This window comes from Xenopus laevis, chromosome 1L (assembly GCF_017654675.1).
Source record: "Xenopus laevis strain J_2021 chromosome 1L, Xenopus_laevis_v10.1, whole genome shotgun sequence".
NCBI classification, from domain to species: domain Eukaryota; kingdom Metazoa; phylum Chordata; class Amphibia; order Anura; family Pipidae; genus Xenopus; species Xenopus laevis.
Window position 1 is genome coordinate 114,247,646 of NC_054371.1, and position 15,737 is coordinate 114,263,382.

The 15,737-nt window shown below is 39.9% G+C and overlaps 1 protein-coding gene across 2 annotated transcripts in view; it reads right to left on the reverse strand.

Annotated features, from left to right (window-relative positions):
- The window catches only part of safb.L (scaffold attachment factor B L homeolog), a 36,718-nt gene extending 23,295 nt beyond the window's left edge, over positions 1-13,423 (reverse strand). For both annotated transcript variants that reach the window (XM_018255859.2, XM_018255850.2), the window contains exons 1-10: positions 13,068-13,423; positions 8,896-8,983; positions 8,051-8,109; positions 6,755-6,782; positions 5,568-6,036; positions 5,206-5,252; positions 4,794-4,894; positions 3,508-3,657; positions 3,302-3,411; positions 2,660-2,790 (exon numbers count right to left, since the gene is read on the reverse strand). In XM_018255859.2, the coding sequence (XP_018111348.1) occupies positions 2,660-2,790; positions 3,302-3,411; positions 3,508-3,657; positions 4,794-4,894; positions 5,206-5,252; positions 5,568-6,036; positions 6,755-6,782; positions 8,051-8,109; positions 8,896-8,983; positions 13,068-13,373 (1,489 nt within the window). In that variant the 5' untranslated portion in view covers positions 13,374-13,423. The remainder of the gene's footprint in view (positions 1-2,659; positions 2,791-3,301; positions 3,412-3,507; positions 3,658-4,793; positions 4,895-5,205; positions 5,253-5,567; positions 6,037-6,754; positions 6,783-8,050; positions 8,110-8,895; positions 8,984-13,067) is intronic.
- Between the last annotated feature and the right edge of the window lie 2,314 nt (positions 13,424-15,737).

Genomic DNA, 15,737 nt, shown 5'->3' on the forward strand with positions numbered 1-15,737 from the left:
CTAACAAGGTGTCAGAGAGATAACTGGATGCACCAGCAATTGATTGAGCTGATGCAAGGAGATCCTGTCGGGGAACACCCTCTTGTATGTCTTTAATGAGGACTCAGACCATGCCTGTATGGCTCTGGAAACCCAAGCTGAAGCTAGGCAGGGACGCAGCGAGGAGCCAGCCGAAGTATAAATAGCTCGTAGGAAACCCTCTAATATTCTATTGGAAGGGTCCTTAAAGGCTGCTGCATCAGTAACTGGCAGAGAGGTAGATTAAGACAGTCTGGACAACGGCGCATCTACTGCCGGGGGATTGGACCATTTGTCAACTAATTCCTTGGGGAAAGGATATGATTTAGTGAACTTCTTAGTTGTCTGAAACCTGCGTTCAGGAGAATTCCATTCCTCCTGAATTATACTAAGTAGCTGTTCCTGCTCAGGGAAACAAACAGTAGACTTGTGCTGTCTCTTAAATAAACTGGATGACTCTCCGGTCTTATTTGGTTTTTGTTCAGCACCTCTAAGACTCCTTTAATGATGCCGTTAACACCGTGCATATTATCCCTGTCTCTACCCTCCTCCTGGTGCTCTTCCTCGTCTTCGGATGAAGAGCCAGAGGAATAAACTTCGCCCTCAGAATGGGAAGAGGGGTGTTCAAGTGAAGAATCCTCAGAGTTAGACAGGTTGGCTGTATTACCCTTTGCATTATCGCCACGTTTTCGCTTACCAGAGGTCTTGTGGTTAAGCTTAGCTAGGGCCTTTCCTAAATTATCTGCTATGGCAGGCAAACCTTGTAATGAGGCGAAAGACTGGGAAAGTTGTACTGCCCAGAGAGGAGGAGGGGGATCTGCTGCTGTCCCAGACCCTTGAGTTTGAGGGATGACCTTAGTACTAGCCTGCGAGATGTTAGATGCTTGGGTTTCTGGAGGGCCCCCAGAAGCAATAGCTGCCCCCTGTCCCATGGTGCAGGACCTGCACAGCGGCTCACCTTGGCCCCTGGAATTTTATTCTGACATTTAGTACATGCAAAATACTTCACCTGTGCTGTAGGTGGGACTTTTCCCCCTGCCCTTGTGAATAATGCAGTCCGTGTCCCCCTCTGCGCTCTCAAGCAGATACAGAGAGAAGACGGCGGCAAAATGGCCGATGGAACGCAGCATTGACGCGCGCTAGTGTGCTCTCATTCCCGCTCTTTTAAAATGGCCGCCAGGGTGAATGAGAGTGGAAGGCAGCCTGCGTTCCACCAGATGCAGTCCATTTCCTTAGAGCGCAGCACCACCGTAACAGTACAGCACCTCTCCAGACTCGCTCCCCAGCTGACTGCCTGAAAATGCTGACTGCTTATTCCGGCGAAACCATCCCCCACACTAAGACAACCAGGTAACTCCAAGGGGGTGCCCCGTAGTAGTTGGAGGAGAGGGAAATAGACATACCCCAGGCAATTTTATGGCAATAACATTGTGCGTCTATGCCATGCAGGGACCATCTGGGTGGTATGAAAACTGGAAATTATTCCTGAGTAAACCACCAATTGGTTTAGTTAGTCAGACTCTTCCACAGACAAATGGAGTAGCCATCTCCACCTCGGTAACATAAAATAAGAAAATCTGGAGAGTCTTTGCAAGTATGTAGTTTTATTATCGCACTACATGTTTCGGACCCAACTGGTCCTTCCTCTGGTGCATGCACCAGAGGAGGGACCAGTTGGGTCCGAAACATGTAGTGCGATAATAAAACTACATACTTGCAAAGACTCTCCAGACCACCTGGGTGGTTGTTATAGCCAACAGCTAGTGATTCAACCCGGTGTGTTGCGCCACATAGGGGGTTAACCTCTTTAAGTCATGTAATCATGACTGGCGTATTACCCTGGGTATCAGCGGCCGCTGAACGTAGTAATCTTTGGAGACCATTGTAGTCTTGTGTAGGTCCATCCTCCCGTGAACAGGACACGTAAAAAACTGAATAGGAGTGTATGGTGTGTGGAGATAAGCCAGATGGCCACCCCCACTTTAATTAAAGTGTCCTGGATGGAGCTTAACCCCATCGGTCCGTGTCCCCCTAAGAAGACAGAAATTACCTGTAGCACCCATGGATCCTGGACCTGCTGTCTCCAAACCTACCGAAAGTGTCTTAGGCAGTCGTCTAGACGGATACTCTCGGGGTGGGCACCTCCTCATGCTGAGGAGGGCTTGGTTGTATTCCTGGCTGTGGACCAAAATGAGTCCTGTTCTGCGGAATATCTGGGGCAAGTAGATGTTTGGTGCTTCTCAGTTTGTGACCTCTGCCTCTGGTTCAGGCCCTGTCAAAAGGGACAAAAAATGTCCTTCTCTTGAAGGGTGCGCGTTTTGGTTTGTTCTGTAGGAGCAGGGTGCTCTTGCACCCAGTCGCCTGCGAGATCATCTTGTCCAGTCCACAATGGGCAGACTGACCAGCGAACTCTTAGAGTTGCCCGACAATGTCTTTAGCCACAGAAAATGTCTGGCTGCTATGCATTGGGCTGAGACCCTAACTTTTGCCACGTTGCAGATGTTCGCAGCTGTAGTGGCATTGAGCTTGTACGTAAGCCGAACATATAAGGTGTAGCATTTCTAGCCTAACTTTTAAGAGTGCCTTCAAAAAAAGTTTCAAAAGGATGCAATAGGTTTAAATAATACTTAAATATTCTTACCAGATTTGCTGCTTCTTGACCGATCTGATGTTCCAGATTTGTGCTCCTCCTTTTCTTTTTCCTTATTGTCTGCAGGCTTTTCTTCATCATCTTTTTTGTCAGAGCCTTCATCTTTTTTGGTGGGAGAAGTCCTATACACAAATAGTTAAGTTACGGGGTTCCTGCTTTGTTAAGGTAAAAGAGCAGCACAATTTTCCAATTGTTTTAACATAAGATCTGCTAATGTAAGTCTAACTGCATGGTTCACCTAGTGGCAGAATGCTGAAAATGTCTTAAAGTGGTAGATCGCCATAAAATTATGCAGAAATTCAGACAATTTTTGGTTTTTCAATCTTTTGTGGCCTCAGCTTGCCAAAGGGCTGTAAAGGCTGCTTGGAAATATACCCGTCCTCTAAACATTGCTATTTGAGATGATACAATAAATAGAAAGTAGACAGCAATCATGACCATCAAATGACAATCTGGTTAAGCTGCCATTGCACAACCATTCAATAGCTAAACAGCCTTTCCCCCCTCCTTGTCACTAAAAGTAGTTTGACGTGATCAAATGAATAGCGTTATCAACATTATCTGTGGAAATAATGGACTATTAAAAACACTACTGCATATCTGTCCAGCTAGAAGTCTATCAACAATACTTACTTCTCTGATTTATCAGTTGAATGGCGTCTATCACTGCTTGAGGACTTCTCTCTCTTTGGCTCATTATCTTTCTTGTCAGAAGGTTTCTTTCCAGCTGGTTCATTTTTTGCCTAGTAAACAGTATAAAATATAGCATCCAGATTTTAAGCATTACTATTTACTATAGGAAGGTTTTTCATTTAAATATGAAGTACTGCCACACTCACTTTCTCCACTGATATCATTCTTCCATGTAGCTCTGTCCTGTGAAGATGACTGATGCACTTTGTTGCATCCTCAGAAGAGGACATTGTAACAAATCCATAACAACGCGCTCCAGGACTACGGGCATTTGTTACCACCTTTGCACCAACCACCTTAAAAATAATTTAAAAAAACTCAAAACCAAACACCTAAAAATGTAAACCATGCATTAATTCTATATTAAAACCAGAAAGTCACTGGAAACTAACAGCAGGGATAAAATAGAAATTGAAATATAGTGGAACCAGTGGATGTATGACTTAATTCTCCACATACTGGCATAAAATATAAACATAAATCAAATGTAGCCAAGTAATATAAACTAAAAGATAAAAAACTAAAAAAATTGGTTTGAAAGGTTCAGTTATGTACAGTATGTATTAAGTCTGCAGTATAGTTTAAACATAGATGGCTTACTGAATGTGAATTTTAAATGCACCTTGATCAATGCAAACAATTACATAGAATCTGGCTAAAAATGTTCAATATTTCCAAAGGGACCCTTACAAAGGAGAAGATTAGGAACAATCGCTGTCTTCTGATGCAATAAACAATGTAGCATAAATCAGTTCTCCTCTGGGTCAGCTGGTTTCTGCTACATGTTTCAGGAGTCAGAAGCAGAAAGGGATGAACAAATCATGTTTAACATATATTTTTTAAAGTTTCTCATGGCTTCTCAGAGAGCAGTTACCATATTGGATCTTGCCAACGTCATTGGCTTTCGTTGCAAGTTGCCACTAAAGATCTGAAAAACATTATGTGCCAAGTCCAACTCAAGAAGAAAGTCTATTTCTATAAGAGCTAAAGGAGCCTATACAGGTGCAATGGAAGGAAGATTTAATGGTTTTCTGAATGCCCTTTAGGATGTAAAAAAATTCATATCAAGGCTTTTGTCCTTTACATGGGATGGCTCAAAAAAAACCTTCTGGAAAAATGGAAAAACTGGGATGAAGGGAATACACAGAGCTTTTGCAGCTCAATTACTAACACAAGTGCTAAATGGCATAAGTGGTGTTTCCAATTCAGTTGAAATTATATTTAGTTTACAAAATTACTGGGTCATATGGCACACAGGTTGAAGAAATATGACATCACATAACCATTAACCAAAGCTAATGACACTCCGATACAAAATGGAAATTCTCACTTTTGTGCATTAGGAAAAAAAAGATATATTTCAGTAAAGCTTATTTTACAATACTTTATACGTCAGCAAGCTAAATCAAATAAGATGATGTTTATCTCTTACCTTTCCATATTTGCTGAAGAGATTTTTCAGATCTGTTGCTCTTGTGGTGGAGGAAAGGCCACTTACCCAAAGATTTCTTCCAGAACTAGCATCAATTTGACCTGGAACAGCAAACACTGGTATTAAAAAACACTTATTTAATGCAAAATAAAATTCAAGATAAGATTCATTCAAACTAAAATATTAAAATCATCAGTTTGGGTAATGATGGATGCATGATAGCAAAAATAGAACAAAGAATGCAAAATGATAAGATTTGTCACCTGCTGTAAATCTGAGCTACAAATCTCCTTCAAGTCAGTGGGAAGTAACCCTAAGCAATACTGCGTTTTTTAGTCACCATCAAGACAAAAATCATTACATGCCATAACAAAGGTAGTAGGGAAAAGGGTGGGGTGAGAACACACCATACCTTTCTCATCTTTTGACATACTTTTCTCAATCTCTTCTTCAACAGAGCTAAAGAAAAACAAATATTAGTCAGTAAAGCATTTCTCATACTTATACTGTGGAGATACCTACCAGTATGGTCTTGCAGTTTGAGCTCGACCGGCAACATTCTAAGCACCAGATAGATGTAAATTATAACTGTGTCAAACTAAAATTGCACCCTAGGATCTTTAAAAATTCAGAGGGAAAAATGCTAATGAGAATACATTTAAGATGGGTAATTGAAGACAAAAAAATGAAAGCATCTTTTAATGCCTATTTGTAAAAAAAAAAAAAAAAAAAATTAAAAGATAGATCTTGTCTAGAACTGATAAAATGACAAACCTCATCTTCTGATCATCCTCATTTGCAGAGGACGCTTTAGTGGCAGATGCTTCTTCCTCTCTGCATTCTTCAGTTTTCTTTGGTTCTTCTGCATCTTTAGCTTCATCAGCAGGTTTTTCCTCTGAATCCAAGTCTTTAAGATTTTGTTGTGCTTGGCTATTCTGCTCACTTGTTTTTTCTACATCTACCATATCAATGTCCACATTTTCCTTGCTTGTGTTTTGTTCATTAGATTCCCTATCATCTAACTCTAAAGTTTTAATTTCTTCAGTTTCTCCCTCTTGATTGGACTCTCCAGCTAAATCTAATGTGTCAGCTGATTCAACTGTTACAAAAACATCTTCCTCTTTGATCTTCTCTTGTTCCAATGAAATTTCATCCTTAACTGACTCCTCTACTTCTGGAACATCTTCCTTAAGTGGCTCAGATTCATCATTTTCCCCCAATATGATGTGTACGCTCTCATTTTCTATAGATTAATAGGAATAGAACGGCACAAGATTTAATGACCAGGGAAAAAAAGCAATCACAATTGCGGAAGTGGCAGTGCTGTCAAACTAATCGGTGAGCTATTTACAGAGATTGGAAAATCCTACTTTGTGCACATAAAGCCTACCTTACACTGACTGCAGTTTCCAGAAAATACCCCTAACTGCTTAAACAGCAGGAGTCTTCATTTTCTTCTAGTCCAGTCCAGTCACGTAGAGACTTCTTAAGGTCCATGTAGCTTTAATAAAATTTCAGGTTCAAAATTCTGAGAAATCCATTTAACAGAACAGTCTGTTGTTATGAAATTAAGTTCTTTGATTGGTCGATGTGAATGATTTGCCATTGAAATAAAGAAAGTTCCAAGGTGGCATGATGTCCTTCAAGAATTAACAACTGTCTTCTCTGGTTTCAGTTTGCTTTGACTGCAGTGGTGTTCCTTCCAATCGTAAAGTCTTTCCTAAATCTAACTATTTCTACCACGATAAAGCACATCCTTTTATCACCAGATATATGCAAATCTTATTACTTAAAAAAAAAAAAAAAGATTTTAACAATAAAAATTTCATATATCTGGTGATATTTTTCCAATCTCTGTGGGCCATGCTTCAACAGAATTGTGCGCACATAAAAGAAAAACAAAACAAAAATTAGACAACTCTAAAATTACTGTAAGGGTGACCACTTCTCTGAGACAGTACCTTGCTCCATGCTCGGGTCTTCAGTTTCCTGCAAAACAAAATATATGTTTAGACTCATTGTCGTCTTTCACAAAGTAATTTCAAACATTGACTGAACTATCACAATATTAACAAAGTGCCTTCGCCTATTATTGCAGCTAGGCAAGCCTGATAATATCTATACTCGAGTCTGCTGTTTTCATACATTTTATACAATTTAAAGAAGTGTCCCCCATGGGAAGCTATAACACTTTTACTGGTCTATCTAAATTTATATTTATATTGCCAATATTGCAGATATATTGGTAATAGCCAATAGAAGTTGTAGCTCCTTAGCAGCTGCAGGATTGGCAATGCCTAATGCAAGAACACTAAGTGTGCCTCTACATATTCATCAAATTGTCTTAAAGGAACAGTAACATCAAAAAATAAGTGCTTTAAAGTAATAATATAATGCAGTGTTTCCCTTCACTGGTAAAAATGATGTGTTTGCTTCAGAAATACTATTATTGTTTATATAAATAAGCTCTATTTTTGTAATCTAAATACTGTAATATGGTTTTAAAAGACAAAACTGTAATTAGAGATTTATTTTTACTACAATAAATGGTATATAAGAAGCCTCTCGTGTTAAAATGGGCTCATGCTTGAGAGCTGATTATTAAGTTTTTTTTTTTACTGAAACAGTTACAGTGATGAAAAAGTGAGACAATAGGAATGTATCTTCTTATACTAAGCTATACATTGCTAATTGGCAGTGATTATGCTCTTTGAAAGTGGGTTTGCAAGAAATATAAGCAGCCAGGGTTTAGGTTAAATTGTTGAAATCTAATAGAAACTTTAAAAGGAAAAATTATAACATTTTATGTACAGTTGGCTCCATGTTTCCCTCATGAGACTGTTGTCCTACTTATTTATGATTTTTTTTTCTCAGAGCACTATGCCACCTTTCCAGTGTTTGTTTACAGGGTAATATCAGTGGGTTACTCTAATGTCCCAGCAAGACTGGGGATATGTAATTAAGTCCTACTAAGAGGGGTTTGTCATACCTTGAGATGTAAAAAACAATGTACATTAATGCAGAAATGCTTTTGGAGCACCAATGACTTATTTAGGTAAGGTTAAGTACACTGGCTTTCCCCAGTGATTGCTCATAATACCCCAAATATATATATTTTCTGCCAGGATTCCTAGCAACTTATTTGCAGATGGAGAAAATATAACATGTAGTCTCGGGATCTGCTTCTTCTGAGATATACAGCTCTCAATCTATATGATTTGGTTTGTCATTGATCTGTCAGCAATAGCAAAAATTACCTGGTTATCTCCAGAATCATCTTCGACACCATTATCGTCCCCTTCTTCCATTTTACGCACTGCATTTAAAAGGAAAAAACAAAAATAATTATCCCACGTAATCACAAAAAGTATATATGATTTGGTATTTCTTGCGCTAAACAGGGCAAACAGGGACATTGAATCTACACTATGTTTGGTCCTTGTGAGATAGATAACCAGCAAAACAGTTAGAACAAAGGGGAAGGAAGGAGGTTTTCTACTTCACAAAGACAAAACAGGGCATAGCATCAGTTTCTCTGTTTAGCTCAAGAAATACCAAAACCACAGATTTTTCATGATTAAAAACAGGCAAAAAAGAAAATTCAGCACAAGCCCCATGCAGTGAACTCATACTGAACGAGGGGGTATTTATTGATTTTCAAAGGTGGTGCATATTAGGACAATTGTCCACATGGTGTCCTCTTCTGTAGGAGACTAACTGCCATAAATGCTTTCCCACCGGTGATAATGTGAATCGCTGGTGGTAAAGTCCATGTGTCAATTCAGTGTGTTCAAGTCTGTCGCTTGAAGTTTCTTCTTGAGGCAACTTTAGACGACTTCTGAAGATTGAAGCAACACATAAGTTTTAACACCAGCAATTCACTTTACCTTCAGTGGGAAAGCATTTATTAGTCACCCAGAAAAGAGGCTATTTATCACTGGCGATTACTCTCCTGGTCTTGAAAAAATGGACTGCATGTAGGAGCATAGGCACAATAGCCTTAAAATTTCTGAACATTTAGTAACTTAATTTGTGATCATAGACTAGGAATATAAATTCTGCCATCAAGCTTTACTAATAAGTGGGGAGAATTATACACCACCTCTACCACTTCGTTTTGGAGTCTTTTTGCTTGGTGTGTCGGATGATACTTGTATCTCATCTGGATTTCCTCCCTCATCTTCAATAGCCTGTGGAATGAATTTTGTAGCTTTACTAATGCAAATAAAAAATACAGATCATAGCTCAAGAATAATAATTTCAAGTAACCTGAATAAGAAGAAATACATAAAGCAAAATTTTACATTTTAAAACAGACCATGTTTACACAGAAAAATAAATGACTAAAATGAAGGATACCTTACACTAACAGAGAAATCAAACAGAAATATTTCCCGGTATTCATAGATTGGTAATGCCTTTTTTATGGGTTTTGGGTTAATTTTTCATTTGGCTACTTTCCAGCTTCAAGTACGATTCTCTAATACACTACTATTAAAGCTTGTACTTTAGCTAAACTCCCAGCCAAACATACAGATCGGACCCTTTTCGCCAATGGCATTTACAGAGCAGCAGGTTGGAGACTCCGTACCACAGGTAGCAGTGGGGCTCTAAACTGTTCTAAAGTATACATTTAGTTGATACATTTCATATCCATGCTGAGCAGAATCCCTGAGTTTCATTAAAGCCAGCTGTTAGAATTGATACAATAGTTGCTAATAACCCACAGATACTGCTGAGAAATGTATCAACTAATGTAGCAAACTATAACAGGTCAGAATCTTCTGCGGTCAGACAAACTCTACAGGCAGCAACATTAAACGTTATTTCTGGAAAAACAGTAACAAATAAATAAACAGAAAGCAATTGAAAACAGTATTTTTGGTGAACAATATGAAAACTGAAAAAAAAAAGTGTTTGGAAGGTAAACAACCCATTTAAGATTGACCACAATCAAATGATAAAAGCTTTTATGTTACACAATCAGGTTTTGTATACTTTACCCACAGAGATTTAGACTGAACTAGTTGACCGATGTAGTTTGAAAATGGCAAGTTATTCATGTTTAGGGTAAAGGCCGACAGGGAGATTTTGCACTATTGTGGGCATGTAGGTTTTACCTGCAGCAATTCTATTATTGATAGTGGAGAATCGCTTTCAGTGGAGTCTCCGCACTGGCCATGGCCCTTATCAGTACATTTGACAGGACTTACCACATAAACAGAAAATGCAGTCTGGTTACACTATCTGTCTGTAAGGCTTGAAGGACTGTACAGTAAAAATGTGACAGTGATCACTGTACGAATGACAATAATAATGCTAATGATACATAACGTCAGTTTGCTGCCATTTGTGGGCTGAAATGCACCCTTGTATGTGCACTGACAGGTGACTGTCACGCCTGTCAGTGCTGCTAGAACACCGGGTGGATGGCAGAAGATTTCCTAATACAAAGGAGAACAAAAGGCTAAAGAGAAAAAAAAATAGCTGAAAATGCTGAATTTTATATACCTGCCAAGAGGAGGTTCAGCAGCCTATAACATTCTTCTGATCTTATCTTTTATGCTACTTGCTGAGTGTTCGGATAGACCATCGGTTGGGCGGAATCATATTTAAAATTGGCCAACCATTGCAGGTTAGGGTTTGGATCAGAATGGGGAAGTAAGTAAACTCCTCCAGTGCTCCTGAAGATTCCCAGTCTTGGAACCAGAGGCACATACAAAAGTAGTGTACAGTGCCAGAAGATGCGGGTATGGGTTGGGAGCAGGTCCTACAATGGCAGCATTTTGCGGGATGGGTTGAGTCTTTCCTGATCAGCACATCACTACTGCCTTGTAACGTGAATATGAATTACTAATCAGCCCGGTATATCATGAATTTTATATTGTATATTGTCAGTACATAAGCTCAGGTAACAGATTATTGTGCTGTGAATCAGCAAAAAAATACAGTGAGCTACTGGGCCATATCTGTGGGCATAGATTGTTATTGCTAAAATCTGTGGCAGTGTTCCCCCAGGCTGTTTTGGCTGAAATGTACCGCCCTCACAAATGCACCACACAGACAGTTACTGTAGAAACTGGTAGGCTTGTGCACGGTTCAGTATAATGGTTTAGGGGAAGGCTACAAAAATCTCTCAGAGGTTTAAACTGTCAGTTTTAACTTTAAGGAATGTAATCAGGAAATGGAAGGCCACAGGCACAGTTGCTGTAAAACCCAGGTCTGGCAGGCCAAGAAAAATACAGGAGCAGCATATGCAGAGGATTATGAGAATGGTTACAGACAAGCCAAAAATCACCTCCAAAGAGTTGCAAGAACATCTTGCTGCAGATGGTGTATCGGTACATAGTTCTACAATTCAGCACAATTTGCACAAAACATCTGTATGGCAGGGTGATGAGAAAGAAGCCCTTTCTGCACTCAGGCCACAAACAGAGTCGCTTGTTGTATGCAAAAGTTCATTTAGACAAGTCACAGTTATTTTGGAGCAAAGTGCTTTGTACTGATGAGACAAAAAAAAAGAGTTATTTGGTCATAACAAAAAGGGCTTTTCATGGCGGAAGAAGAAAACACCTGGAGGTTCCATCATGCTGTGGGGCTAGTTCAGGGACTGGGGCCCTTGTTAAAGACGAGGGACAGATGAATTCAGCACAATATCAACAAATTCTTCAGGATAATGTTGAAGCATCAGTCACACAGTTGAAGTGGGGATTAGATATTCCAACACAACAATAACCCTAAACACACTTCAAAATCTACAAAGGCATTCATGCAGAGGGAGAAGTACAATATTCCGGAATGGCCGTCACAGTCCCCCGACTTAAATATCATCGTAAATCTATGGGATGATTTGAAGCAGGCTGTCCATGCTCAGCAGCCATCAAATTTAACTGAACTGGAGAGATTGTGTATGGACGAATGGTCAAAAATACCGCCATCCAGAATCTAGACACTCATCAAAGGCTATAGGAGGCGTCTAGAGTCTGTTACATTTGTAAAAGGAGGCTCAACTAAGTATTGATGTAATATCTCTGTTGGGGTGCCCAAATTTTTACACCGGTCTAATTTTGTTATGATGCATATTGTATATTTTCTGTTAATCCAATAAAGTTTATGTCACTGCTGAAATACTATGGTTTCCATAAGGAATGTTATATATTGAAATGAAGTTGCTAGTTTGAAAGCTCAGCCAATGGTAAACAAAACAGCAAAGAATTAACAGGGGTTCCCAAACTTTTTCACATGACTGTATATTCTTCCCATGTCTGATTCAGTTTAATCCGGGTAGACTAGTTTCAGACACCAAAAACATTCCTTACAAACATGGCAAGCAAACTGCAACCGCACCATGGCTATTGCCATTAAAGGGGTGGTTCACCTTTCAGTTAACTTTTAGTATGTTATATGATGGCCAATTCTAATTTTATTTCCTATTGTTTTTTACTTTTTTAAACTATTTGCCTCCTGACGCTCTTCGGTTTTTTTATCTAACAATCAAATGCTCTGTACGCTAGACACTTATTGTTATTGTTACTTTTTATTACTCATCTTTCTATTCAGACCCTCCACTATTCATGTTCCAGTCTCTTGTTCAAATGAATGCATGGTTGCTACGATAATTTGGGCAACCAGATTGCTGAAATGGCAAACCGGAGAGCTGCTGAATAAAAAGCGAAATAACTCAAAAACCACAAAAAAATTAAAACCAGAATATCACTCTCTACGTCATGCTAACGGTTAAAAAGTTGAACAACCCCTTTAAAACCAAAAATGTATGAAAATCTCAACACAGGTCAGCGACATCTTTGAATGGATTACACCCTCACAAACAGGAAATTCCACTTAACCTAAACAGGAAGTGGGCTGGGGATCATTATTTCACCAATTACAAGGGGAACATGCTGCACTAATTTACATAGGGAGTAAAACAAAGGTATCCCTCTATCTTGAACGATATTAGAATACTATAATTCTGCTTTGAGACCCAGTAACTTCCAGCTGAGCCACTGGTTGTATTCTGGCAAACCACGTGATGTTAAATTCTAGGAAATTAAGGGATCGGTCGCTGGTCAAACATATTGATTTTGAAACATGTAATGCACTGCTGTTCAACTAGACAAATGGAAACCCTGGTTAAATATGAATTAGTAGGACTACTGGAATACTTCCACATGTATATAGAGTAGGTATATACAATGCTTCGCCTTCAATAAGCCACAATGAATTAAAATATCAAGAAGGAAGCACAGAGTGCAAAACACACATGAATCTCACCTTGCGAAGCCTCTCCATGAGAACACTCTTATTCCCACCGGTGTCCACATTCCGCTTTTTAAGCTCGGCCTTTAAATCAATGACTCGCAGTTCGCTTAGCTTTTTGATCTCTGGTTCCGAGCCATGAGACAAGCCGGAGTCCCCGGGTGACTGATTGTCTGCCATGTTATCCCGTAGGAGACAGAACCACCAGGAAAAAAATATAAATATATGCCAAATTAAAATAAAATGCGCTACCAGCAGGGTCTCGACCACCGCCTCACAAACGCATGTAGAAAATGGCCGATACCCACTGACCGCATTCATTACGCATGCGTAGGATGTAACCAATCGCTTCACTGAAAACCCGGCCTGGCTTAGTGCGCTTGCGTGAGCTGTATTGTATTAGGGTAGCGCTAGTTCTTATCCTAGGAAAGGACCTGGCGTCACGGTCATGTGATCCTACCATGTGACCGCTCCACTGCGGCTTACCTATTCGTGAGCGGCAAATTCAAACATGGGAAAGTGGTAATGGGTTCTAGTGGCGGGCTGCGGACTCTTGACAGGACCTGCAACTAAATTCCCAGGGTTGCCAACTTGTATTGTAGGTTTAGTACAGGTTGTAACCTCTACCTCAGGTTTTGGGCCAGTTCATTGTGTCGCTGGATGTTTGTAGGGATTGAAGGGATCACTGCCTCTGAATTTCTGTGGGGTGAGGGGGGAATCACAGTGAATTAACCTTTTCGCTGTCAGACAATTTGGCTGATTTGGTACTTCTATTGCCAGACCATTTTTGAACATTTTGTACTCTTTCACTTTAAGAGCCTTTCCTGGGTGGGTCTTTTAGTTTAACCAGGGAAACAATATATGTTTTTTTTTCAGGACAACCTGAGCTTTCAAAGTATGCTAGAATTTTTGTGTAATTCAACTTCTGTAAAAAAATATAGGCTTCAAAGTGCCTAATAAAATGAAAAAAATTATGTTTCACATAGTACAATTACATATATCAGAAAAATCATTTATTTTATGTACGAGAACACAGCAGATTTGGAAAGGTCTATGGGGCAAATGCACTTCGCCAGGCGAATTTTCGCCAGCGCTACGCAAATTCACTAAAATGCGAAGTTGCGCACAGGGGTAGCGAAAGGTTGCGGAGTTGCGCTAGCGTTGTTTCGCTATATAAAGCGAAGTTGCGCTAGCGAAGGCTAATTTGCATACGGCGCAAAATTCAAATTTCAATGGAGGAACACGTATCTGCACTACAAATGCCTAGAAAACCTTCAAATCAGCCAATAAAAATTTTATTTTGCCCTACACATGTGCCCACTGTCTAGGTAAGTTGCCAAGAGTCAGGAAATGTAGGGGGGAGGAAGGGGAGCCCCAAAAAATTTTCGATCTTTTTCAGCCTATCACCCGTCATGTAGAAAACACGCCAGCGTTTTTTGGGGCTTAGAAATTTTTTTGACTTGTTTTGAAACAATCCCTATCTACTCTATTGCGCTTCGCCAGGTCTGAGGTGGCGAAGGAAGTCTAGCGTAAAAGGTAGCGTTCGCTACACTGCGGAAGTTAGTGAATTTGCGTAGTTTCGTCGCTAGCGAAGATTCGCCTGGCGTAATGTTGCGAAGTAACACTAGCGAAACTACGCCAGCGTTCGTTAGTGAATTTGCGCAGTAGCGAAAATGGCCAACGCTAGCGAATTAACGCTAGCGTTCGGCGCTTCACGCTTTAGTGAATTTGCCCCTATGTCTCCTGAACGCAACAATACCAAATATATATAGTTTTATTGAGATTTCTCACTTATATAGATCAAAATCTACAAGCAGTACACTAGCAAATTTCCAAAGCACCGCTCCACAAAACGGCATACTTCTGATTTCAAGGCCAAACATTCCACTAACAGTAGGTTCACCCCAGAAAACCATATATTTTCAGAAAGTACACATTCCCCCAAATCTATATTGGGTATGCATGTCTTTCTACCCCAAAGCACCAAGCCGCAAATCTTTCCTAAATTTGCCAATTATGGGGACATTTCCAAAAATCACCTCAAAACTTTCACCCTGCAGCATCTTATATCAAACAACCTATTGGTTATCAAGACAAATGACCCCAAATATGAAAGCCTAGGGTCCGCTGAACAGTTTGATGCCCAATATGTATAGGTGTACCTAAGCACGTGGCATATAGGGGCCTCAAAAGGAAGACCCCCCATTTGGTCTGTCATTTCAGGTGCTGCAAAATCAACACATTTACATCATTTTGGGGTGGGCAAAGGTAGAAAAAAGTACGTTCACCCCAGAAAACCATATATTTTCAGAAAGTACACATTCTCCCGAATCTAAATTGGGTATGCATGTCTTTCTACCCCAAAGCACCAAGCCGCAAATCTTTCCTAAATTTGCCAATTTTGGGGACATTTCCAAAAATCACCTCAAAACTTCCACCCTGCAGCATCTTATATCAAACATACTATTGGTTAACAAGACAAATGACCCCAAATATGAAAGCCTAGGGTCCGCTGAACAGTTTGATGCCCAATATGTATAGGTGTACCTAAGCACGTGGCATATAGGGGCCTCAAAAGGAAGGCCCCCCATTTGGTCTGTCATTTCAGGTGCTGCAAAATCAACACATTTACATCATTTTGGGGTGGGCAAAGGTAGAAAAAAGTACGCTCACCCCAGAAAACCA